At 54.9% G+C, this 25,806-nt stretch overlaps 1 protein-coding gene across 9 annotated transcripts in view; it reads right to left on the bottom strand.

Annotated features, from left to right (window-relative positions):
* PLEKHG3 (pleckstrin homology and RhoGEF domain containing G3) overlaps window positions 1–25,806 on the bottom strand; it is a 44,030-nt gene that overhangs the window by 1,786 nt on the left and 16,438 nt on the right. For 6 of the 9 annotated variants that reach the window (XM_081509924.1, XM_081509925.1, XM_081509928.1 and 3 more), the window contains 15 exons: window positions 13,037–13,426; window positions 11,816–11,913; window positions 10,583–10,652; window positions 10,264–10,310; window positions 10,007–10,157; window positions 9,801–9,932; window positions 9,383–9,565; window positions 9,070–9,162; window positions 8,705–8,791; window positions 8,466–8,499; window positions 8,030–8,122; window positions 5,129–5,167; window positions 4,690–4,709; window positions 3,344–3,457; window positions 8–1,394 (listed from right to left, as the gene is read on the bottom strand). In XM_081509924.1, coding sequence (XP_081366050.1) covers window positions 8–1,394; window positions 3,344–3,457; window positions 4,690–4,709; window positions 5,129–5,167; window positions 8,030–8,122; window positions 8,466–8,499; window positions 8,705–8,791; window positions 9,070–9,162; window positions 9,383–9,565; window positions 9,801–9,932; window positions 10,007–10,157; window positions 10,264–10,310; window positions 10,583–10,652; window positions 11,816–11,913; window positions 13,037–13,387 — 2,899 coding nt within the window. In that variant the 5' untranslated portion in view covers window positions 13,388–13,426. Of the gene's footprint in view, window positions 1–7; window positions 1,395–3,343; window positions 3,458–3,919; window positions 4,259–4,689; window positions 4,710–5,128; window positions 5,168–8,029; window positions 8,123–8,465; window positions 8,500–8,704; window positions 8,792–9,069; window positions 9,163–9,382; window positions 9,566–9,800; window positions 9,933–10,006; window positions 10,158–10,263; window positions 10,311–10,582; window positions 10,653–10,881; window positions 10,901–11,815; window positions 11,914–13,036; window positions 13,427–25,806 lie in introns of those variants that run through there. The other 3 variants (XM_081509922.1, XM_081509923.1, XM_081509930.1) reach the window with 3 other exon arrangements.

The following is a 25,806-nucleotide window of genomic DNA, read 5'->3' as shown; positions in this document are numbered from 1 at the left end:
GTCGTACCTGTGCCAGCGGATGGTGCATCAACTTCCTCCTGCACCAGGGGGACAGTGGAAGCCACCTTCTCCCATTGCAGCGGTGGCCTGGCCATCACCGATCTGCTCTTGATCCGGAGGCTATACTGGCGAGCCAGCTGGTAGACCTTGTTCTTGACTCGCTCGCTCACGTGGCTATCCATCACGTGGGAGAGCTGCAGGATGTGGGGGTGCAGCGGGGTCACCAGCTTCCCCTGGGCGTCACTGCTCAGCTCCCTCACCAGCTCCTTCAGCTCTCGGGCCAGGTGGGTGGGGCTGCGGGGCTCCGTGGGGGAGGCGCTCTCTGGGGAGGTAGCCGCCGCCTCCTCGGTGATGGCCGCCAGCTCGTGCTCCTCCAGGATAAACAGGGGCTCGTGCAGGTCAAAGCCATTGGCCTGGCCTTGGCCCGGCCCCTTTGGAGGGCTCCCCTTGGGAGAGTCCATTCCCTCCCAGATCTTTACCATTTCTGAGGATGGGCGGAACTCAGCATCTGTGATAGGAGCTGGGTCCCCAGCGCCAGCCTGGCCTGGTCCTTGGCAGTCAAAGAGGGCCGCCCGCGAGCCCACCTGTCTCTTATGCCCCAGTAGAGCCTGCGGCTCCGGGTCTGGCTTGCGAAGGCTGTTGATTCTGGAGACCGAGTTTCTCACGAGCCCTTTGGGGATGAAGGAGAGGCTCTCCCGGCGCCGGACGCTAAAGCCTGCATCTTGATGCTCTGCATTTTCATAGTACCTTTTGATTCTGTCCAGCAACTGCCGGTCTTGGGAGGAAAGCTTCGATTCCTTCGGGCAGGAAGACCTGTCTGGCTCCGCTGGGCAGCCTGGGCCCGGGGCCTCCGTCCCATTGACAGAAGGTTCGCTCTCTGCGGCCACCCCCACGCTGAGGTCCGCTTCTGGAAGGAGCTGAGAGCCCAGGGAGTCTGTGGTGCTGCCATGCAGGGCTGGGCCCTTCTCACCATCCTCGAGGCTGACCATACTGCTGCTCCGGCTGGTCAACCTTGGGGTCCCAAAGCCACTGGACTTGCCGTCCTCCAGGGCCAGGCTGCTCCGCCTAGAGACGCTGCTGACGAACAGCTCGGCAATGACGCTGGCCTGGTCCAGCACAGAGGGAGGCAGGAGGCTCTCAGGCTCGTGGGGGGCATCCACCTCCTCCTCCTCATCATCCTCGCTGCTCAGGGCCTTAGGGTCCTCAGTGTTCTCGGCCACCATGAACTCTGCCATGTCATCGGGGGGTTCCAGCCCCAGCAGCAGCTGGTGGGGGTCAAGCTGCATTTCAAGGACCTCAGGGGCCTCTGTGTCTGAGGGCATCTCTTCGGCGCTGGGACCTTCCACAGCAGCAAACACCTCCTGCTCGGTCCCAGACTCGGTGTCTGGCTCAACCTGGGACAGCACAAAGGGCTCACATGAGACAAAACCCTCCCTCATGGGACCCGTGGAATGTGGGGACAGCGTGGCCTGCTCAGTGCCTAGTGAGAAGGGGCTGCAGTTTAGGAAGGCAGGCCATCAGACTGAACAGCACTCAAAAGTGGGGCAGCAAGGAGAGGATGGCCCTCGGTCACCCTGCAGCTGGGGTGCTGGGCCCATGTCCTCAAAGCTAAGGAAAATTCTAGGAATGCAGTGGTAGCACCTCTCAGTGGCAGCCTACCTGAGTGGTACAGGGACAGGGTGAGAACAGGGTGAGAACATACGGGGTCAGATCCACAGCCCCAGGACTCCCCTTCCTCAAGCCCTAGTAGCTCCCCACAGGGAGGCTGTTCTGGGTTGAAACTTGGGCCTGAATGACTCCCCTGAAGGGCCAGGGTCTCCTGTGTGGGTCAGGATCCAGAGGGCAATAGGACCATGTGCTAAAATCCCATCAGAGAGTAAAGATGGAGATGCGGCTCCTACCAGGCAGCCTCCGCCCTTGTGCCCGACTCTGCCTTTGCCCAGCAGATGGCAAAGGAGGAAGCAAGGTTGGCAACTCCCTTCTGACCACATCAAAGGTCATTTGAATCATAAAATCAGCCAGGATAGGAGGCTTTTCAGAAGGGTCGTTAAAGGAGAAGACAAGACAGCACTCTAAAATCTGAGGAACCAGACCTGATTCCAATCGTTCTAGTCTAGCATCTGCACAGCGGGACCCAGGAGCTAGGCCCACACTGTCCAACACAATGACTGCCAGCCACTCGTGACTCTCAAGCATCTGAAATGTGGCTAGTCCACGCTGCAAAAACTTCCCACCGAAAAGTACAAAATACCTCATTAGTAGCTTGGATACTATGTGCTGAAATGATAATAGTCTGGATATACTGGGTTAAATAATCCTTTACTGAGATTACTAGAATATTCAAAATTACACGAGGCTCACAATCTATTATCATTGACCAGCACCACTCAACCCTTTTCCAATGTCACCCAGGCTATAAGTCTTATCCTGGCTATGAGGACCACATTGGGGGTCTAGATTTCTTGAAATTTTCCTTGTATCTCTGGGAAAGCAAAGGATTCTGTTGCATATAACCCACAGATAGCATTGGGCTGGTGGTGGGGGTGGGGAGGAAACAGTGCAGGCTTCTGGGTCACAGACCCAAGTCTAACCTGAGCTCTGCCCCTTAGAAGCTGTGCAATGTCAGGCATGTCACCTAACCTCTCTGAGTCTCGTTCTCCTTGGTAGAGCTAGTTCAGAAAACAGAAGGAAGAAACAGAACACCAGGCATATAGAAGGTGTCCAGTAGATATCAACACCTTATTCCTTTGCCAGGTGGCACAGGCATGATTTAAATATCTGGCATGCTGGCAGGGCAGGGCCTTATGCTCTATGCAAGGAGGCCTGGCCAAGAGGACCTAAACTCTGGTCACTTCCAATAACTGTGTCCCTTGGCAAGAGACTGCATCTGCCCAGAGGAAGGGGTGCTGCTGCCACTTAGCTTCAGTCGTTTCTGACTCTGCGACCCTATGGGCTGCAGCCTGCCAGGCTCCTCTGTCCATGGGATTCTTCAGGCAAAAATACTAGAGTAGGCTGCCATGCCCTTTCCTCCAGGGGATCTTCCTGATCCAGGAATTGAACCTGGATCTCCTGAATTGCAGGCAGGTTCTTTACCGTGGAGCCACCAGGGAAGCCCCAGAGGGAAGGGTACTGTTTTCTAATTCAGAGTAAGAAGCTGTCTGTCACCAAGCCACGTGCCCATAGGCCAGACAGGTTTCCTGAAGGCATGAAAGTCCTGGGGAGCAAGATTCCCTGCCCCCATGGGCCTAACAGGAGAGCCATGTCTGAAAGCCCTGCCTACAAAGCTGGAGATCTGGGCTCAGGAGGGTATGCACAATCCCCATTCCACCTGCTGGCCACTCACCTCCGGCAGGGAAGTCACAGACTCAAAGTTCAGGCACTTTTCCTCAGGAGTTGGAGACCGGCTCCTGGTCCTCCTGCAGCTCTTGGGGTCTTCAGACTCCCTGCGTTCCTTCCCCTGCAGCAAGCAGAGGGTAGTCATCAGCTTCCAGAACAACAGGGAGCTGGTCCCTTCTGCATCCCAACCCTGACAGCACCTCTTGAGCCCCAAGGGGATTGGGCTACTCTGAGATCCAGCGTTGGACCTGCGCCATCCAGAGTTGGCCTGAACTGCCAAGTCTGGGAGACTCAGAAATCGCCACTAGGCATGCGCCCCTGGTGTGCTGACCTCCCCGCCTCCCCCCAGCCTGCCCCATTAGTCATGCCCATTGAGTAGCATGCTGGTTAGCTCCAGTACTGGAACAACGAATGCCAGGGGCTCACCAGGGCGTGACAGCAAGCCGGGGGTTAAGAAATGCCATTGGCAGGAATGAAGGAACAAGGACGGAGGGGTGAGGAGAGCAGGGAAGGGGACTCACGGATGGGCATGCACGTGCCAGGGAGCATGCAAGGAGGAGGGGAGATCAAAGAGACACCTCACCATAGCGCCCCGGGAGAAAAGTAAAGCGTTGGCCCGATAGTGCCAGCAGTGGAGGGCGGCCAGCAGGGAGCTGGCAAAGTCGGCTACCTGCTCCGCCACTGCCAGGCTCTCCTCCTCCTCCTCCTCCTCCTCCTCCGAGCCTGAGGGCTCTGGCCTGGCCCCCTTCTCGCTGCCTTTGTGCCCTGCCAGGTCCTCCAGAGAGACCTGAAAGGCCTGCTCCTCCTCCTCCTCCATCACCTCCTCCTGCTCCTCCTGGGCAGCCCCTTCGGCCTCCGACTGCAGGCCCCGAGCACAGGGGGGCTGTCCAAAGTCCAGGAGCGTGCCAACACTGCCCGCGTGCTGTGCAGAGCACAAGGCCCCCTCGTGACCAGCCTCTGGGCAACCCCCCTCCTCCTGCAGCTTCTGGGGCTGGGGAGGCTTCGCATCTACAGACACCCAACCTCTGGGCTCCTGAGTGGCGCGGGGGACTCTCGAGGTGGGAAGCTGGGCCTGGGGCCTGGGCAGGAACTCAAGATCCAGACAGGCCCGCCTGCCCCCAGGAGAGAGAGCAATATGAGAGGATCCAGGCTTGCGCCGGCCACCGGCAGACTGCCACCCCAGGAAGAGGGTACGGAAGGGTGCCCTAGGCTTATTCATCTCCAGGACCCTCAAGACAGAGCCTGGCGTCCAGTAGGTGCTTGACAGGTGTTTGCTGAATAAGTGACGATGATGAGGGCTGAGCCGGGCAGTTCCCCCCAACCTGTCCACAGTCCCCTCGCCCCTGGCCTTACCTTCACTCTTGCGGCTCTGGCTGCTCCACCACCACCAGGTCCCAGCACATGGGCGACGGGGAAGAGAGAGGGGAGATCGGTGAGCAGGAGAAAGAGACCCTTACACAGTCCTGAGGCCCAGGACACCCCAGGAAAGGCCTCATTGGGGGCTCCTGCTCCCAGAATCTTCACAGGACTTCCAAAGGAATGACTGATAGCACAGGAGCCTGGGGTGGGGGTCACTCGCTCCTGCTATCAACCAAGGAGAGGCAGACAGGGTGCGAGGTGTGTAGGGGGAGAGCCCGGACAGCAAGGGTAAGAGGCCTCCTTCCAGGGAGAAACAGAGGTAGAGTCCCCTCTGCACCGTCCACATCGCCCCCACCCTGCCGGTCGCCCACTCCTCCTGCTCACCCTCGCTCTAGGGCTCAAGGGGACCGCTGACCACCCCTTCCTCACTCACCTTTCTCACTGAGTTGCCTGAACAGATGTCTGGTCGGCTCTGAGGAGGAGAGCAATGGGCAGAGTCAGTACAGGCCGCAAACTGCCTGGCCTGGCCCTGGCCCCACACTCACAGCGCCACCGGCCCATCACCAGCTCAAAGTCGACTCCAGCCGGGCCCCCGTGGTCTCGGGGCCTGACAAAGGCTGCCCTCACGCCCAGTCCACAGGGCCTAAGGCCACTGCCCACCCCGGCTCGGGGGGCTCCGCTGCGACTGACAAGCCCCCAGAACCAGGCCTGCCCAGCAGCCCTGCATGAGCACAGCCGCCGGGGCCCTCGGTTCTGGGGCCACAGCCCCACACTGTCCTCTTGAGAATGACGAGCCTCTCTTGCTCCACCTCCCTGCACAGAGCGTATCAGGGCCTTAGTGACACTCAAGACCCTTCACAGCGCCCCCGCTGGAAAGCAGAGGTTGCATCCACCTTTCTATGGCCTTTAAGGCCTGGCACCACAAATCCCCGCTGCCCGCTGGGGAGTGTTGCCCAGCTGGACAAGGGCTGCCCAGGCCCTGAGGACAGAATACACCCATTAGGCCGATGGTGTCAGCACCTTATACCCAGCCTTTCTGGGGACAGACCTGAGATAGAGAGGCAAGGATGAAAGGACAGGTCTAAGGAACCTCTCTACAGAGCTGTGCCCTTAGCCCCTACTGCCCTTGACTGCCTGGCATCAAGTGGGAGGCCCACTATAAACTGGGGGTCAGAAGGGAGCTCTCCTGAGGTCTCTCAGCTGTTCCTGAAGAACTGTTTTTTCCAAATGTGCATGGCCACATACACCTACCTCCCACCTGCATCGAGGTAAGCAGACACCTAGTTGTGTTTAAAGTGAGAAATACAAAAGGCTCTACTCTTTCAGTTTAAACCGTGTAATCAAAAATATTTAACAAGAGTATTTAAGATGATGACAACAGCACCTTATTTACCCAGAGAGTGTACTTATCTGCCCATCCCCGCTCTCTGCAAGTATGAAGCAGAAATAGGCCTGGAGGCAGTCACGACAGATGACTGAGAACAAGCACTAACGCTCTTCCACTGGCCTGAATCCTCCCTCTCACTGATGTCCTGAGTGCTTTTACACACACTTCTTACACATTCAATTAATTTGTAACAGAAGAGGGAAGAAGGAAGGGCTACTACAGAAAAACATGCGGACTAATAAGAAGGAGCACTCTTCAGTGTAAAGACGGACATGCTTAGTTGCTCTGTTGTGTCTGACTCTTTGTGACCCCATGGACTGTAGCCCGCCAGGCTCCTCTGTCCATGAGCTTTTCCAGGAAAGAATACTGGAGTGGGTTGCCATTTCTTCCTCCAAGGGATCTTCCCAACCCAGGGATCTAACTTGTGTCTCCTGCTGCGTCTCCTGCATTGGCAGGCAGATTCTTTCCCTGATGGCTTAGTGGAAAAGAATCTGTCTGCAATTCAGGAGACTCAGGTTCGATCTCTGGGTTGGGAAGATCCCCTGGAGGAAGAAATGGTAACCCATTCCAATATTCTTGCCTGGGAAATCCCATGGATAGCCTATGGGGTCACAAAAGAGATGGGCATAACTTAGCAACTCAACGACAACAAAACTAAAACACAAAAACAAAACCCAACTGTTTGAGTGTTTACAGGCTGAAACCTCAGCCTGGGGAAACTTCAGCTCTGAAACAGCTCATTTCCCAAGTGCCTCGCTTGCTGCAGCTGATGTTATGACAAGTAGTACTATTACTACTGTCACCACTGCTGCCACTTACTAAATACCTCCACATATTAGATGCTTCCAAGTCAAAGCTATGGCAAGTTAAGAGGGAATGTTAGAGGGATGAGAGAATTACAGAAGAAAGGAGAGAGAAGCAAGAGGGGCCAGAGACTTAGGAAGTAACACTCCCAATTTGAGGCTTTTAACACATGGCACCAAAGACCTTCTGCAACCATGGCAAGTTTGCCTAAGGTTTGAGATCCACCAGGAACACCACCAAATAAAACACACAAGAGCTTTCCAGACACTGCTTGGCTTCATCCTCCAGAAAACCAAAGGCTCTATGTCAATCCACACAGTTGTTCAGCGGACCTGTGGGTCTTGCCAATCAAACCCCACGCACTGTGGGGATCCCAGCCAGGACCCAGGTCCCATCACTACTTAGTCTTTCTCTTTAGGGGTCTCTGAGATGCTTCTCACCCCAATTCCCACCTCAGGTGGTAGTTTGACAAGTGCCTGGCCGAAACCAGATCTATCCCTGGGCCTCAGACTGGATGAAGAGGGTGAAAATTGACACAGAAAACACACACACTCATCACTACAAGGGCAGAGAATAAAAGCAAGGTTTTCTCTTTTCAATAAATGGTTCATTTCAATACCTCTAAGTACATAGCAGCAAGCCCAGTCATGGAAGAAAACCCAGGAAAGGAGAACAGAACTCTTCCCTGAGACCCAAAGTAAATATTTCCTGTCTGGATTTGGTGCCACTTGAAATCCAACTCATTTTCCCCATGTCCTGCCTCTGCTCTGTTCCAGAACTGGGCTATGGACCATCCATGACGTCCGAGCATTACTCTGGCTGACTCCCAGTATTCCAAGTGGCAAAGGAGGAAGGAGTCAATTGTGGGGGGACTAAGAAGGGGTGCCTGGAACAAGCCTTCCTAGGGCCTTGTAAAAGAAGAGCTGTCCAGCCCTGGGTAGGCAGGAAGGGCCCAGAGGTGGCTGGTGGAAGGCAGGAGGCTCCAGACACATCCATCCACACCACACTCCCCCCACCCCCGGCCGTTCCTGGGATTTCCAGAGAGGTGAGAGCCAGCCCCAAATTCTGCTGCAGAAGGTTTGTTCCCCGCTTGATTAAAGGTCCTGAAAAGAAGCCTCTGTGCCCACAAAGTCCCTGCCTTACCAGACTGCCGGCGCCCCTGGTACATGTGGGTGGACACGTCATCCTGGGAGCCCTTCTTCAGGCGCTCTGGGCTGTGGCGGTACCGATTGGGATCTGCACCCAAGAGAGACGACCAGGCCTTTGGGATACCATCAGCCTTGGTGTGGACTCTGCCCAGCCCCGACCACAACTCTGCTGCCCAGCCCAGCTCCAGGGCCACAAGCCTGCAGAGCTCTTCCAACCTCCCCATGCACCAGGAGCGTGAGGCACATAGCGTCCCGCCTGTCTTCAGCACCAAGCCCTGGTCTCGCAGTAGACCCCCAGCCTTACAGAAGGAGCCTCCCCCATCCTCCCTGCTCCCTAGACTCTTAAGTATCCAGCAAAGCTCCCCCCAGACACAGTCCAACCAAGAGACGAGCACCGTTAGGGACAAAGCAGGCAGGAAGGGTGAACTTACAATAGGAATCCATTTCCAAGATGGCTTCTTTGGCCTGGAAGGGAAGGAAACCCACCTCGTGGCTACCTTGCTATGAGCCATTTCTCCCTCGGCCTTGCGGTACCAGGGCCCCCCCACGGGGCTGGTACAGAGGACCACAGTGGGGCCAATGTCCAGAAGGTGAGGCCCCAGGGTTCCCCGGAGCTGGCTCTGAGGGACAGCTGCTCCCAGCCCCCCATCAGGTGCCCCAGGGAACTCACCTTCTGGGGGATGGTGGTATGGTGGTTGTCCAGAATGAGCCTCTTGATGTGGTGAGTCCACCTCCGTTTCTCCTCCACCGTTTTGGCCTGGGCGGGCCCAAGAGAGAAGGAAGGGGTTACCATGACAGGCCTGAAGCCATCTGGCGTGGGCCAGGCTTCCGCCCAGGCGGGCAGAGGCAGAAAGAAGGAAGGCTGGGGTGCTGTTAGGCTCCCTCAACTCCTCAGCACAAGCCCGAGAGATACCCCCAAGGACTTGTGCCTTCCAGGGGGAGACTCCGAGGCTCCCTCCGCTGAGAGAGGGGCGGGTCTTGTCCCAGCCTGCTCCCCGCAGGCCCACGGGGGTCTTGTCCTGGCCCGCCCCTCACCTGGATGTTGTACTGCTGCTTGCCGTGCTTGTAGTGAGTGACGGTGAAACACAGGGACTCCCGGGTGCTTTCAATCAGCATCAGGGAGGAACACTGCGGGGCAGGGGGAGACGGCAGTCAAGCCCGCGGCGGGGAGCCGGCCCGGGACCCCACCTCTCAAGGCCGTCGGGGGAGGCAGGGAGAGTACTCTTCAAGGGTGGAGCTGCGTCTACCCCAACCCGAGGCCCAGCCAAGTCTGGTGCAGAGTTGGAAAGGTGGAACCGGCCCGTTGGGAAGGCGGGAAGCAGGGCAGGGGGAGGTGTGGCCTGGTTACCGGGATGTGGCCCTTGTAGACAAAGTGGCCGCCCCGCTTCTTGGTGATGAACAGCGCTTTGTCGAAGAGGAAGAAGGTCTTCTCGCTGCGCACACGGTGCACGCGGAACGTGCCCTCCAGGACGAGCTCCCCGTAGGTGGTCAGGTCTGGCCCCGTCCAATTGAGGAGCAGAGACTGAATCTCCTGCAGCAGAGAAGCCCCAGTCCCCAGGGTCAGGCTGCTGGAGACCCTGCTGGGACCACGCAGGCCCCCCTGGAGTCACCACCTGGGTTTCACAGAGACACGCTGCACCAAGGGCTCCCCCCAGAGAAGCCCATCTTCAAGGACACCACCCCTCAGCTCGCATTCCCTCTTCCAAGCCTCTTCCTGCCCAAGCACCCCTGCCTGCCCTACCCTCCAGCTCCCAGCTTGAGAGCACCTGGAGCCGGACCGCGTGTTCGTGCCTCCTCTTCATGTCATTGATGTACCAGGCTACGCACGTCATGGTGTCAATGGCATCCTCCACCACCTCAAAGCCGTCCTCTTCCTCATCAAAATGCTTGGCAATCTCCTGTGCGAGGGACAGGAGCTTAGGCTCAAGGGCCCTGCCCCTCCCTCAGGCCCCCAAGAGGAGCCCCGGGTTACCTGGAGCAGCAGGTGGTACTTAAGGATGCGCTGGACGGGCTTCAGGAGATAGGAGCCCAAGGGCAGCGAGTGCTGCAGCAGGTCCTGCTGGTCCCGGAAGAACTTGGCCTGCTGCTTGTCCTGCATGCACTCGGTCAGAGCGGCCACCGAGCTGCCAGTGGGGAAGGGGCTGTCACCAGGGGAGGTCTGGAGGGGGAGGTGGGGTACTCTGGACTCACCAGATGGCTCTGCCTCCCCTCTCCATTCTAATTACTCACTTGGGGTAGTTGTTGCAATATTGAGTGTAGATATCAAACTCTTGGCTCTAAAGACAGACCAAAAACAGTCATTTTAGGGAGACTCGCATTCGCCTGTACGCCTGGGTGTATCAAAGACATGCCCCTGGGCCCCAGAGCACACTCTCCCCGAGCATCTGCAGGTTCATCTCTGTACCCGTCCGTCTTGGACATGCCATCTGCCAAGCAGCCCCCGGCCCCACCCCAAATGCCCCTGATATTCAAGGCAGGGCACCCAGCACTTCCCCTGGAGAGAGGCCCCTAGCAAGGCAGGATAGGGCCAGGACCCAGCCGTTCTTACCCTTTCCACAAAGCAGCTCGCCACGGCCACAGGGTCACTGTTGCAGCTGTCCAGGTCTCTGAGTAGCTGGCTGGGTGAAGGGAAGGTGGTCATCAGACCATGGACTACTCGCAGCCTCCGTGGTCACCAACACACCCCCTCCCCAACTCCTGGTGCCCAGACACACAGCAGCCCTGGTGTCAGTGAGCTTCACCCGGGGCAGCAACTATGGAAAGGAGCCAGCACCACAGCAAAGATGGGGGCAAAACAGAGCCATGCGCTCCACCAGCAGGAGAGGGAGAAGGCACACCAGTACCCACCTCGGGAGGGGACACAGCTCCTCTGCAGGCAGAAGGAGTCAAACACACAGAAGCAAACATTAAAAGAGGAAGGAGAGAGGGAGAACTAGCAAAGGGACCAAAGCCCCCAGTTCAGAAGGATGCAGAAAAGGGGAGAGGCAGGGTGAGTCCCAGCACTGCTTGTTCTGAGACGGGGGCACAAAAGGAACACCCGGCCTCCCTTCCTGTGCTCCTCCTTGCCCAAGCCCACACCCTCCGGTCCAAGTCTCTCTTCCATCAGGCCTCCCAGCTTGCCCAGCAGGAAGTCTCTCTGCCCATCTTAAGGGGCCTGGGGCAAGGTTCCTCCTATCCCATCAATGCTGCCCCCACAAGCTCTGCTCCTCGCGGCCAGTGCCCTCTCCCTGGGGAGTCTGGGGACCCTGGCAGCCACTCATGTGTGGTCTTCGTGGAGCCCCTTTGGCCCTGAAGCAGTCCCTCGCCAGGCCTTGCTCAGCCTCCCTCTTCACTCCTTGCCGGGCTTGTATGTTCCCCTACCTAATGGTAGATCACCTCCAGGGAGCCCCAGCTTCCCACAGAATTGGGAGGAAGGTGGAGAAGAACGAAGAGATCTGCACGTGGGGGACCAAGATGAGAGGGACGGGGGAAGAACTTCACGTGCAAGGGTGCAGCAGTCCCGTGAGGGGGCGCTGGCCCAGCCTGGACCCAACATGAACACCGCCTCACACGAGCCCCTCTGCCCATCAGGTAGCACACTGGGCCCAGGGCATGTGGGCACAAAGGCCCTCTCTCCTGAAGGGAGCTAACTGTACAGGGAGGGACCACCCTTCCCCACTTCAGCGATCAGACCTCAGCCCACGTATCACAGCCCCCGAGTAAGACCAGGGACATCGGGGCTCCTCTCCTGTGAGATGGGGCTCACAGGAAGAACAAGGGGTGTGTTGAGCTCACTCCATACCTGTTCAGTGCATAGATGCTTTCTATGTTCCCAAAGAGTGCGCTGACTTGCTCTGGGTTCAGCAGCCCAGGCGTGTCAATGATCTTCAAGAGGTAGTCCTGCGTGGAGAGAGGCATCAGAGTCCAGCCACCCCCTGGCACGATCCGGTCCTGTCCCATGGCCCCACTCCCCAACCACACCTCATTCCTGGGCTGCATTTTCCTGCTGTGACCATTTCACAGATGTCACCTACTGCCCTGGGATGGCTGGTTCCTCCTCACAAATAATAATACCCACTTGGAATCGCAGAATGTGACCTTCTTTGGAAATAGGGTCTTTGCAGATACACTGATTAAGGGTCTTCAGATGCTGCCACACTGGATGTAGGGTGGGCCCTGAATCAAGTGACTGGTGTCCTTGTAAAAGGAGAGGACAGAGAGAGAGGCAGAAAAGGCCTCGTGAAGGCAGAGGCAGATACTGGGTGGACACAACTATAGGGCAAGGAACAGCGAGGGTTGCCAGCAGCATCCAGGAGCTAGGGGAGAGCCCTGGAACACACTCTCCCTCAGAGTTTCCAGAAGAAACCAACCCGGCCAGCCGCCTTGAGTTTTGACCTCTGGCCTCCTCAACCAGGACAGGATAAAGGTAAGCATCTTCAGCTTCCCCTCTGTGTAGCTGCCTGTTAGGCAGGCCTAGGAAATGAGCAAGTATCCCTTCAAAGAACAGAGAGCTTCCTTGGCGGCAGCCACACAGTTACCTTCTCTCTTGCCCCTCCCAGTGTAAAACACTAGTGTTGGCCCTGCAAGGCCCCGCCTCTTCAATTTACAGAGCAGGGGTTACACAGGTGCGTTAAGACCCCACAGGCAGGAAACAAGAGGAATCTGGGCGCTGTGCAGGGAGGGGCCCAGAGCCAGTTTCTTCATCGTGGCTCCCTCTTGGCTAAGCACAGGAGTCCCCCCACCCCATCAAGAGCGCCTACACCCCAACCATCCGCAGAAGTTCTGCTAGCCCAGGCTACTGACGGGACCCCAAGTCACAAGGTGGTGTGAGCGGCCAGCAGCAATCCCGGCAGGTGCCATGAGAGAAGCAGATCCTGGAAGCAACACGTCAGGGAGAACTTTCTTCCTCCCATGGGTGGAAGTAGGGTTTTGTGCAAGAGGTAGGCCACCGGAAGCCAGAGGCCAGCCCCAGCCCCGGAGAACAGGGCTGTTCCTCCCGACCTCAGCACCCCCAAAGCCTCACCTCCACGATGCTACGCAGGTCCCGCACGTATGTGCGCTCCGTTTCCACGATTTCCCGCACCACCCGGCCCAGGTAGCCGAACTTGTCCGCAGGCGCCACGGGCCGCATGCGTCTGCTAAAGGGTGACAGGGACCCCCGCATGTTCCGCCAGCCGCTGGAGTTGTTGTTGCTGTTGGGGAGATGCTGGCCACACAGGGAGCCCTCCCCGTTCTCGGCCAAAGCCTCGGAGCCGCTGGGCTCCTCCATGGCCCCGCGGCTGTCACGGGAGGAGCCCGACGAGGAGGTCGTGGAGGTCAGGCTCGCCGGCCGCTCCTGGCTGCCGTTCTGGTGGAGGGAGGCAGAGACGGGCATCCTGGCATCGCTGCCTGGCGGGGGCGCTCCGGGGAGGTTCTGGGCGGGACAGACAAAGTGTCAAACCTCTGGAATCCTCGCAGAAACAGAAAGTAAAAGGGTGGCTGCCAGGGGCTGGGGGAGGAGGGAATGGGGAGTTACTGTTTAATGGATACAGAGTTTCAGTTGTGCAAGATAATGGAAGTTCTATGGATGGATGATAGTGATGGATGCACAACAACGTGAATGTACTCACTCAATGCCACTGAACATTTTAAAATGTGCATTTTATGTTACATGTATTTTACCACAGTTTTAAAAGCAACAGTTCTGAATCTCAAGGAGGTCCCTTCCTTCTGATTATATGAGCATCTACGAGGATGCCCAAGTGACATTCCTGCCTGTCTCCAACAGCGCCACCTCCATCCTTCCCAGAGTGGAAGAAAGGTGGACCACATCCCAGATCAACCAAGGGCTCAAAGCTGAGGCCCCAGAACAGCTGGAAGCAGTCAGGGGTACCTTCTGATGGAATGTGCAGCCCAGCCCCTCTTCTCCTGCAAATCACCCAGCCTCCTAGAGAGCCTCTGCTCCTCACCACCTGCCCTGGGGCTGTCCCCCCGCAGTATGCAGTGAGCTGCTGCATGTACAGCCTGGTGCCCAGCACAGGCCAACAGCTCCATAAAACATCAAAACAGTGACAGTAATGACAGTTGTCAAAGAGCACTCCCCAAGTGTCCACTGGTCAAGGATCTGGCTCTTAACAACTTATATGCCAGAGAGCACGTGGGACTGCAAAATCTCTGGGGCACCAGTGGCTTAACCACGAATCTGAAACCTTCTGGATACTGACGGGGAAGGCAGAGGAGATGATGCAAAGCCTGAGCCCACGTCACCTCCTTGCCCCAGTCCCTGGTACTTGCTTCTGACTCAGCCAGGCTCCAGGGGCACAGGAAATTCCCCAGGGCTGAGGCACCGGTAAGTCTCCCGAAGCTCCCTTCAGCGCAGCCAGGTCACGGCAGCATAAGCAAGCAGGAAACTGCTCCCAGGTGAGGCAAACATAGCCTCAGGTGGACTTTATTCCCTAAACAGATGGTGTGGCTCACAGGTAGGCCAGCCTGAAGCAGCAAGTTGGGGAGGCAGGGTGGTGGCTGTGGCTTTTGGGAAAGTCAAGGACACTCCACCCCCACCCCAGAGCACCAAAGCCCATCAGCATCACTTTCCAGAATGTTCATTTGATTGCTATTTCCACAGGAAAAAATGTTCTAAAGCATCTCTTCCACCCCTACTGTCCCAATGCCTTCCACCCCTAGCTCTAGGACTCAGAAGTGACTAGACCACAAAATAGAGCTATGAGAAGGGTCTAGAAGGTGCCATCACTCTGGCAATCTTGAGTTTGCCCCCGTGGTTTTCTGTGCCTCTCCCCCAACTTGGAACCGGTGTCCCCATCTGGGCTCTGGCTTTTGCAAGTGTTCTTGCTGCCTGGCCATTACTTCCTCCCCAACACCCACGCCATACCGCTAGCCTGTGTCACTTATACCAACCCTTGGGTCTCAGTGAGAAGCCACATACCCCCAGAAACCAAAACTGGGGGCCCCTTCTGTGTACCCCTATAGCACCCCAGGGTGATCCCTTTTGTAGCACTCATTGTGTAAGACTCCCAGCCCTAGGCAGTGACCTAAGAGGGGCCTTAAAAAGTGATCCGCAAATGGATAATGATGGTAGATGAACCAGTATGACTACCAAGCTAAAGTCAGGAGCATGGAGATCTATTTGCCACGTACACTAGCCCAGCGAGGACCCTCCCCCAAGCACAGCAATTTCCCACTGATCATATCTCAGCTAGGGGAGGGGATTCCCTCCACGTGAGCCTCTTGTCTTGCAGATGAGGACACTGTGGCAGCGCTGGGGCCAGTCCTGACTGCTCCCTCCTTCCAGATGCAGTCAAAGGATTAATTAACAGAATCACCTTGGTGAACCCAAGCATCTCAGGAGAGCCCCTGGGAAACACGGCACTGCTCCTTTCTCCTGTCTCCTCAGAAGAGCCTTTAAGATGAACCAGCTAGTCATTTCTACCCACTGGTGGCCTGTCATTTCAGACAGAGAGAGAGAGACCCGAACTCCGTCCCAGCCCTTAACCCCAGGCCCAGTGGGACTCGCTAAATAGCCTCTGTGAAGTGATTGACCCTCTTGTGACTTAAAAATCTGTGTATCTCAGCAGTGATTATTCATCTGTTCATGCACCATTTTATACGACACTGTTTTGTGTTTAATTCAGCAAACCTATATTGAATATATGCTGCATGTCAGGAAATGTGTCCTTCAAAGCAAGGCACACCCCACCCCCTCCACCCTGTCTCCCCTCCAGCCCCCGAGCCCTGTCGATCCCAGCTGGAACAAAAGGGTAGGGACTTGTGGCCTAAGACCTTTCCCAGATGAAACCTGGGGTCAGTCAGCCCCTATGGGGATGCTAAGCGGAAAAGGCCCAAGTCTCTAATGGACTTCACAGCTGGCCAGGTCACCACGGCCTCAAAGTGAAGGATTAGTCACAGCCCCCACCTCCACCCCACACACAGTCTCTCAAGAGATTTCTCTCTAAAGGGTATCTTCTGAGGTCACTCATTAGGGACTCCATCGCCATCGGGTCCCCATGCACACTTCAAAAGCCCAGGAACTAACGCATCTTTTCTACTTGGAGAAAGTTTCTCTGACTGCACACAGCCGTCTGCCTGCAAAGCAAGCCCATATTTTCATAGTGCCCATGCCCAAATCCTCCTGGGGTTAAAAGAAACCATAATGGCTAACAGCTAAAAATGGTCCAAGTGCTGTAAACGTAACAATGCTTTTTATCTCATAACAATTCTATGAGGTCAGTACCATTATTATCCCCATTTTACAGATGGCAGAAACTGACGCCACAGAAAGAGCATGCGGTAGAGCCTGGATCTGGACTCAGGCACTCAGGCTTCGGTGTGAGTGCTCTTCTGCCCCTGCCACTGCTGGCTGCCTCCCTGATGGATTTCACACCAGCTAGAACCACAGCAAAGGATTAGTCACAGCCCTAGATGCCACGGCTTTGCCTCAGCATAAACCATGGGGGACATATTAAGACGTAAAGGTCATGGCTTTTAATATTTCACTTCCCTCACAAAGACCAATGGAGGTAAAAAAAAAAAAAATTGAGAATTAAGATTCCTTAAGGCTATTTCTAGACCTCCTACTATGTGACCTTTGCCCATTTACCCTTTCCTTGGAACAACACAGAAAAATACATATTCCTGGTCAAAGGACTGCAGGTGCTAGAGAAGGGAAGAAGCAGGAGGGCACCAGGATCAGATTGTAACTCCTTGGATGATAAGAGAAGCCCTGCAGTGACCAGGAGACCTAGGTTCACAAGGCTCTCGTTCTCTCCCCTGGGCAAGAGGACTTGCTGGAAAAGAATACAGAGACCCAGAAAGGAAGGGTAAAGAGCAAATGGAGCAGTCAGAGCAGACCAGGGAGAGCCCAGGTGGGACTGTTAGCAGACACCATCAGACAGTGAGGGAAAAGAGATCACACCCAGGGTGAGTGCCCTCTGGGTCTAAAAACCCAATCCCCAGCCTTCTGTAGTGTTCCTGCCTGGAAAATTCCATGGACAGAGGAGGCTGGCAGGCTACAGTCCATGCGATCGCAGAGCTGGACACGACTGAGCAAGGGAGCACACACACACCTTTCTGTAGTGGCGTTCAGGCCCCCACAGAGACAGTGGAAGCACCTGCCTACGAACGGGCTCCTGGGTAGAGGCAACCTTTCCTTCCCATCATCCCATATGGTAAGATTCACCCCAAGGCCAAGATTGGAACTCAGGGGTCTTTAAACTCATCTTGGAAGACACTGTCTGCTGGGGCAGTGGGCGCCTAGAGAAGGTGACAGACAGCAGCCAAACCCCAAGCCACAGCCCACCATATCACCCTGGTCTCCAGCTCCCTAAATATCCCTCCTCAGTGACCTCTTCCATCTTTTAAGAGGAACCAATCCAATCAATCATCAGTCAGTGAGTCAGTCTCCTAGAAAACTCTGTATCTCCCACACCCGAGAAGCCCTCTGTGATAAGGTCCCCAAGACCTTTCTGATCAGCCCCATAAGCTGCTCAGACGTGCACCTTTAAGAGTTTGGGTGCAGGAGAGAAAGCGAGATCAGTTTCTTTTCTTTTTAACTTTCTCTAAATTTAAACGTAATCCACACCCTTCCTCCACTCACACCTCCCGGGGACCTTCCCTGAACATCCCCAGGCAGGGAGGCAGGCAGGCTGCAGCAGGCCTCTAAGTTTCCCAGGACGGCTGACTGGGGCAGGTTCCACATCCTTCTCCTCCCTGCAAGGCCTCAGCACCATGCCCCCGATCTGACCCGGCCTCCTGCCTCCAACAGAAAAAAATGACCAGCCAAAGCCACCAGAGCCCCCATGTTCTGTCCTCAGGCCTCTTGTCAATAAGGCAGTAGGACCCTGCTCCCCAACTCCATCCCAGCTTCAGAAAGAAGGGTCCCATGGGGGCACTCACCTAGATGGAATCTTCTGGAGAACCTCTGCTTCTCTAGTCCTAGGGAATCCCCAGGACTCAGTAACACTCCCTTCCAGCCCTCCCTCAGGGGCCAGTAGGCCAAGAAGGCAGGAGACGAGGAGGAAGCTCTGCAGGCCAGCGCTCAGAGACACTCCAGAAAACATTTTGGTTCAGAGAGGCTGGGTCCAGGTGTGGAGGCGGCTGATGTCATCCTTTCACCTATTGCCCTTCGCCCCACACCCAGGAGACGGAAGACCGACATGCCACACCTTCTCTGGAAGCAGATGGAGCGAAAGAGGAGCTCCCCCAAAGGCAACTGCTCCAAAGTCCAGAGGCCCTGGGAGGGAAGGGGAGCGGTCACCTGGTACCTGCATGTGGGCCAAGTCCCTCCCTCCCTGGGGACCGCAGGGAGGTCCTTCTCCACCTTCTCTCATCTCCCAACACCTGCTAGAGATCCCAAAGGTTCTCCAACCTGGGCAGCCACAGCCTTTGATCTTCCCACTGTCAGGATCTGCTCATCCATAAGGTACCAGAAGGGAGATACAGAGAAATGCTACAGCTCTTCCAGACAGACAGGGCGGGAGCAATGTGAACTTCCAGAGATCTCACCTTGAGATCCTGAGCCCAGGTGTGCTACACACACACCACACACACACAGAGCTCAGTATCCCAAGGGTCTACACACACACACACACACACACACAATGTGAACTTCCAGAGATCTCAGCTCGAGATCTTGAGCCCAGGTGTGCTACACACACACACACACACACAGCTCAGTATCATGAGGGTCTACACATACCCACACAGTGTGGACTTCCAGAGATCTCACCTTGAGATCCTGAGTCCAGGTGTGCTACACACACACACACACACACAGCTCAGTATCACGAGGGTCTACACACACACACACACACACAATGTGAACTTCCAGAGATCTCAGCTCGAGATCCTGAGCCCAGGTGTGCTACACACACACACACACACAGCTCAGTATCACGAGGGTCTACACATACCCACACAGTGTGGACTTCCCGAGATCTCACCTTGAGATCCTGAGTCCAGGTGTGCTACACACACACACAGCTCAGTATCACAAGGGTCTACACATACCCACACAGTGTGGACTTCCAGAGATCTCATCTTGAGATCCTGAGTCCAGGTGTGCTACACACACACACACACACACACACACACACACACAGCTCAGTATCACGAGGGTCTACACATACCCACACAGTGTGGACTTCCAGAGATCTCATCTTGAGATCCTGAGTCCAGGTGTGCTACACACACACACACACACAGCTCAGTATCACGAGGGTCTACACACACACACACACACACACACACAATGTGAACTTCCAGAGATCTCAGCTCGAGATCCTGAGCCCAGGTGTGCTACACACACACACACAGAAACAGCTCAGTATCACAAGGGTCTACACACACACACATAATGAGAAGATCTTACCTCGAGATCCTGAGCCCAGGTGTGCTACACAAATACACACATACACAGAGGTCAGGATCATGAGGGTCTACACACACACACACAATTTAACTTCCAGAGGAGCCCAGGTATGTTTTACACACACACACACACACGCCAGCTCAGTACCACCCAGCCATGCTGCTGCCCAGCACTGTCTCCACAGAAGCCCAGCTCCTGAGGATCTATTGCTACAGTTCTCCAGGGCCAGCAGAGGGTGGGCAGAGGTGGGTGAGGTCACACCAGCGAAGGTCAACCCTCGAGGCTTTCCTGAGGACAAGGAGGATCCTTGAGAGGGGCTGGCTCTTTGCCTCTCTCCCTCTGACTCTCCTGTCCCTCCCCAGAGACTCAGGGGCCACAAGCACCCTAAGAGAGGACAAGGGAAGCTCTCCAGGGACTGTGTTCCCTGTGAGCAACGTGACTATCACAGAGGCTGTGCAAACAGTGTGACCAGGGTTTCTGGGCCACCCAAACCCAGGCCAGCTGGCTCAAATTCCTGTTCCCTCATGAATTCATTTTCCCTCGCCAATTCCTTTTCCCACCACCCAAGAATAGCAGGGGGCCACCAAGTGTGCCTGAATCAGCTGCTAGGAAGGACTCTGGTTGCCAATGGAGCCCTCCCACCTGAATTCTGGGACAGAGTCTGGGCCTACAGACTCAAGTCCAGAAAACTCCCTCGGCCTGGCCTTGGAAGGGAAGGAAAGCCCCTGGCATCTCACATCAGTGGGAGTACTGCTCACCCACACCTCACTGTCTCCACCATGCACAAGCCCAACATCTGCTCATGTTACTTCTCAAACCTGCAAGGTGTCCCAGACATTCTCTCCCTCCACAAATGTGGTCCAATCATCATCCTCAGAAAGGCCTCCCCAACCATCACCAACCCATCCAACACATACAATGATGCACGCTGAAAATGCTTCTCCCCCAGGAATATCTACATCTTAATCCCTGGATACAAGGAGCCTATCTATGTAGGTAACCTTATATGGCAAAATAAATTTTGCAAGTATGATCAAGTTAAGGATCTTGAGATGGGGAAGATTGTTCTAGATTATGTGGGTAAGCTCGCGCTAATCACAAGGGCCCTCACAAGAGGGAAGTAGCAGGAGTCAGAAGCTGATGTGACAGCAAAGGCAGAGGGACAGAGCGAGAAATTGGTCGATGCTAGGCTGCTGGCTTCGTCGACAGAGGAAAGAGACCACAAGTCAAAGGATCTAAGCAGCTTCAGGAAGCTGGAAAGGACAAGAAAACAAAATTTTCCCTGGAGACTCCAGAAGGAAAATAGCCCTGTAGGCCCAAACTGACATCTGACCTCCAGAACTATAAGATAATAAATGTCTGCTGTTTCATTTATTTTTCACTGTGCTGGGTCTCTGTCGCTGTGTGAGCTTTTCGCTAGTTGCACCAAGCAGGCGCTACTTTCTAGTTGTGGTGTGGGCTTCTCATCGAGGAGGCCTCTCTTGTTGCAGGGCAGGGGCTCTAGGATGCACAGGCTTCAGTAGTTGGGGCTCCCAGGCTCTAGAGCACGCAGGCTCAGTAGCTGTGGTGCAGGGTCTTAGTTGCTCCGTGGAATGTGAGTCATCCCGGACTAGCGATCGAACCCATGTCTCCTGCATTAGCAGGTGGATTCTTTCCCATTGAGCCACCAAAGAAGTCTGCACAGGTACTGTTCTAAGGCACTAAGATGGCAGCGTTTGTTATCAGCAGCCAAGAGACACTAACACTCAGGCACTTCTCTGAACTCAGCTGAGCCTGAGTGTTGCATAAAGCACATGTCCTTGGAGTCTCATGTGCAAGCTCTCTTTCCAGACTAGAAAAAAACCTAGTGGGCTGGGCCTTCTTTCACCCCCAGAAGGCAATGTACGCACTCGGTGTTCAATAAATTTCTGCACCTCTCCACTCCCACAGTAGTCAGACGAAAGATAAACAGTGGCCACAGTCAAGACCTGAGACAGTTCCTCCTTGTCTAATGAGTTTCCAATTAGTCACTGCCAGCAAGTTTCCGATTCACCAAGAGGCATGCAGGAGCGGTGACTGCCCATTCACCCCAGCAGCCCCCTACTCTAAGGCCCCAGAAGAGGGACTGGAGCGGGGGCGTAGCTGCCCTGCCACGCCACATATTAAGTGATTAGTCACACAAACTGGAAGAAGAGACCACTTTGGAGTTTGAAGAAAGGACTATAGCAAAATGGCCCTACAGATATCCCAGGAAAAGCAGTCCACCGGGAGGTTTCATCGAAACTGAAGGCAAAGGAGAGCAATTACTGTGGATGAGAAATTGCTATTGCTCATAGCCAGGGTAGGTCACAGCTTGTCACTAAGCAGGAAAATGACACAGACACAATGTCCCTGGAAGATAGAAGGGATGAAGACCATGCCAGAAATCACAGAACCTCCAGTGTTCTCAGAGGCCTCCCCTCTCCCATCTCTAGAGGCTCACAGGACCACCCCTCCTTACCAGCAAAATTCAGGGACCCAGCCCCACAAATTAATCATCTAGTTGCTCCCTGTACACCCACTATAGGGGGTGCTTGTTTTGAGGCCGCCAACCTTGAACCACACCTTCAAAAGTTGTGGTATTTACTATTGCATCAGATTCAAAGGCACTGGAGAATCTCAGTGGGAAGCAAGTGGGAACAGAGGGGCCCACTGGATCTGAGCTCTCAGATGAGAACGAGAGAACGAGCAAGTACCTCAGTGCATGAGAGTCCAGAGAGCAGAGATTAAATGCAGTAAACGGATTCACAGGCTTTGGAGTCACACAGATGTGGTTTGAAACCCAGCTGCTCTGTTTTCTAGCTATGGGTGGCCTTGGGCAAGTCACTAGATCTAACCAAACTTCAAGTTTCTTACTTGTAAAATGAGCACAGCTATACTACCAACTTTGCTGGTCTCCAAGAGCGAGAGGATACAAGTAAAGCAATTTGAACAACTGACACACACAGTATACCTTCCATAAATGGTAGCAATGAGAAGGATGGATGAGTTACTATTTGTCCATAAGCATCAGGATAAGAGATTTTTCTGATGTGTGCCTAAAAAAGTAGACCCATATCTCAAGTCAATAATAAAGATACAAGTTAAATCACGTACCACCATGACCTAACCCTCCCCTCCCCACTTCACCCCAATCCTGCCGAGCATCCATCATCTATGATCCCAACACAGATTTGGACCGTGATCTTATAAGGGCAAATATAAAGCAATTCAGCTGGAAACGGAAACCAGTCTGATATCCAGGCCCCACAGAAGGTCAAACCAGAAGACGAAGTTTGAATGAGTCAGTCCTGTGCTGTAGCAGGCAGGGCGCATTCCTCTGGGTTCCGCAGGGAGAGAGCTGGAGAGGAACAGGGCCATGCGGAACAGGCTTGAGCAGGAACAGAATTTAAGGTGACGTGAGGTAGGGAAGTGATTGCTAGAAACCATCCTTGACACCGGTCCTTGGATTTTAAAGAAAAAATGTAATCCAACTCCAGGGTAGACAGATGAGAGAGTCAGGACTTAGAGAGAAAAGCCCCAGTGTTTGCCCATTTCCTAAGTCACAAGGAATATACAAGAGGGGAGGGCAGCAGAATGGACACGAAAGCCCTGGTACTCCAGCCAGCACAGCTCAAAACCAACGTTAGTTCTACTCCTGACTTGCTGGACAACAGGGAGCGGGGCAGTGAGCCATCTGTACCGCAAGGTCTACCCATTCCTTCAGGGATAAGGCTAACGGCCCTTCCCAAGTCATGAGCTTCAGAATTCACTGCTCAAGTATATTCAAGCACCCACTTTGCACAAAGACACTGTGGCAGCCTTGTGGGTTGACACAAAGATGAATTGCACACAGAGCCCACTCTGGAGAACAAATACTGTATCAGGAGAAACCAGACAAGCACATCAATGACTAAAGGAAGCAAGGACTTCCCTGGCAGTCCCGTAGTTAAAATTCAGTGCTTCCACTGCAGGAGGCACAGGTTCGATCCCTGGTTGGGGAACTAAAATCCCACAAGTCACGCTATGCAGCCAAAAAATAATAATAATACTAATAATAGTTTTGTTTTTTTTTTAAAAAGACATATCAACAGATTATCCACAAAGCAGTGCCTCAAGTGCTAGCACAGAACTGCACATAAACTGCTGACGGAAGAAGTAGAAAGTGCCACCTGGGGAACCTGGCAGCTTTAAAGGAGTGACATTTTTGCTGAGTCTTGAATGATGACAAAGCTTCTACCAGGTAAGGAAGAGCCCTAAGGGCATCTGGTACAAGGGTGGCAGCAAGGGACAGTGGAATCCCCAGAGGACCTGGACCATGCAAGGACCGGGGGCGTCCAGCAGCAAGGGGATGGGCATACCCGGGCCAGGCCTGGAAGACCCACCACAGAGACTCTGGGAGACAAAGTGAGAAACTGCCCTTAAAATATACAAACTGCTAGGTGGTGCTATGGCCGCAGGGGTCTACACAACCAGAATGTTCATGAAGCATCCAGAGCCAAAGAAGATGCTGGCTGTTTACAGAGAGCTTCAAGGAGAGAAAGAGACGGGGAGAATGTGCTAGAAAGAATGACACCTATCCCAACCCCTGTGAAGTGGGAGGAAACAAGGCCCCCAATAAATGTGGAGATATGAAACTACATAGCTATGAAATGTTTCTAAAAGCAGGGGGGTGAATGCCAAGTCTAGAAACTGAGATGCCAGGCCTTAACTAGAAGGGAATCTTCCCCTGGGGTTCCAGAACAGCAGCCCCCAGCTGGGGGCACTGTGTGGGGGCGGGGGGAGTCAGTGTTACCACCTGAGGGTTTTTCTCTTCCCCAAATTCCCTCCCCAAGCAAATCAGAATTAGGGAGGCTCCCCCAAACACAAATTGGTCTTCAATTCCAAGCAACAGCAGCCCCCCGCCTTTATGAACTGCTGCCATCAGTCACACACTCTGATCCTCCTGGCCCTCGGGCACAACAGCAAGAGCTTCAACCAACACCCCTTCGTTGCCCTGGACGCCGACCCTGAGCCTGGCACCTGACCCAGACAACTTAGGAAAGTAGATTTTCCAAGGCACAGCTTACAGACTCACATAACAAGGTCAATTCTCAAAGGCAGCTGGCCCTTTGGAGAGCAGGGCCTCCTGTATGACCCTGACCCTCAGGGATCCCTACCCCAGAGCCCAGGGGGGCCCCTCTGCACCCCACAGCACCCGCCCCCACCCCACCCCAGATCCCTGCCTTCCAAGGGGCCTCCACCAGGGAGGCCCGAGAAACTCATCCAACCAGTTTCCAGGTGGGAGGAGAGTAGCTTTCTCCCTCAGCTGAGCGGTTACACACACAGAGAGGGGGCAGCTGTCACCAAACCCTAGATTCTGGGGCAGGCGGGTCCACATGGGCATGGCCCAGGTAGCAGTCATGTTCCTGGAAAAGCCAGGCCTTGATTCAGGGCTGAAACTCAAGGCAGGGCAGGGCAGCAACCTGCCCCTGATCTCCCAGCTTCTGCAGCCCAGAGCTCTGGGAGGGGTGGACACGGCCCCGGCCTGGTGGTGTCCACCAGGGGAAGAGGCAGGGTCGGGGACAACATCCTTCCACCTGCCTAACCTGCCACCACCCCTAGATTTTATCTAAAATAACCATCCTCTGTGGATTCTGAGAAAAGGAAACTTCCGGAAAAAGTGGGAGATTAACTGCTTTTCCCAGGGTGCACTGGGTCCCTCTAGAAACAGCCCTTTCCCTAATTGCCCAACTCTGAGCGTTCAGAGATCAGAAGACCCTCCGAAGCCCCTCGCAGAAACACGTGCAGTAACTCTAAGAGGAACATGGGATTCTCACTCTCGCCTGGCCTTGGTGGATACATCCCCTGGAAGAAGCCTGGGCATGATTTTTAAAAGGAACCAACTCTCCCGCATCTGTCCTCCGTTTCTGAAGGCCCAAGGGAGAAATTTACCTTTCACCCCAAAGCCTGTGGCCAGCCGGGTTTCATGGCAGAGTCTGGCAAGACTCGGAGGCCTTTGATAGTGCTGCTCCTGCCCCATTCACACCCCCTGGCCTGGCCAGCCGGGTACCTACCGCTTTCCTCAAAAGGGCTCCCATCCGAGCACCAAGAGGGCTGCGTGGGGCCCAGGAGCCGCATTTGGCCCGGCAGCCGAGCAGTTAACAGGCTTGGGGCGAGCAGAGAGCTGCCACCAACAGCCTCGGGAATTAAAGCGCCCGCCGCCTCCTGCAAAACCTCTTCAATAAACCTCCTATTCAGAATCAGTTGCGCGTGTGGGTCATACTTTCTGCATTTCTTTCATTCCTGATGCCCGGGGGGCCCCTAACAGAGGAAATGGAGCTTCCCACCCCAATTCAGCAGGTCCCCGCTGGGTGAGGACCCAGGTCACAGCCGGGCCAGGTGAGCGCCACCAACAGCTGAGGACGTGCAAGCGTCTCCAGCAATTCAAGTCT

Source organism: Giraffa tippelskirchi, chromosome 7 (genome assembly GCF_054371585.1).
Source record: "Giraffa tippelskirchi isolate mGirTip1 chromosome 7, T2T-mGirTip1v1.2.pri, whole genome shotgun sequence".
Classification (NCBI taxonomy): Eukaryota; Metazoa; Chordata; class Mammalia; order Artiodactyla; family Giraffidae; genus Giraffa; species Giraffa tippelskirchi.
The sequence above is the reverse complement of the archived record's forward strand: the minus strand, read 5'-3'. Positions and strand labels throughout refer to the sequence as shown.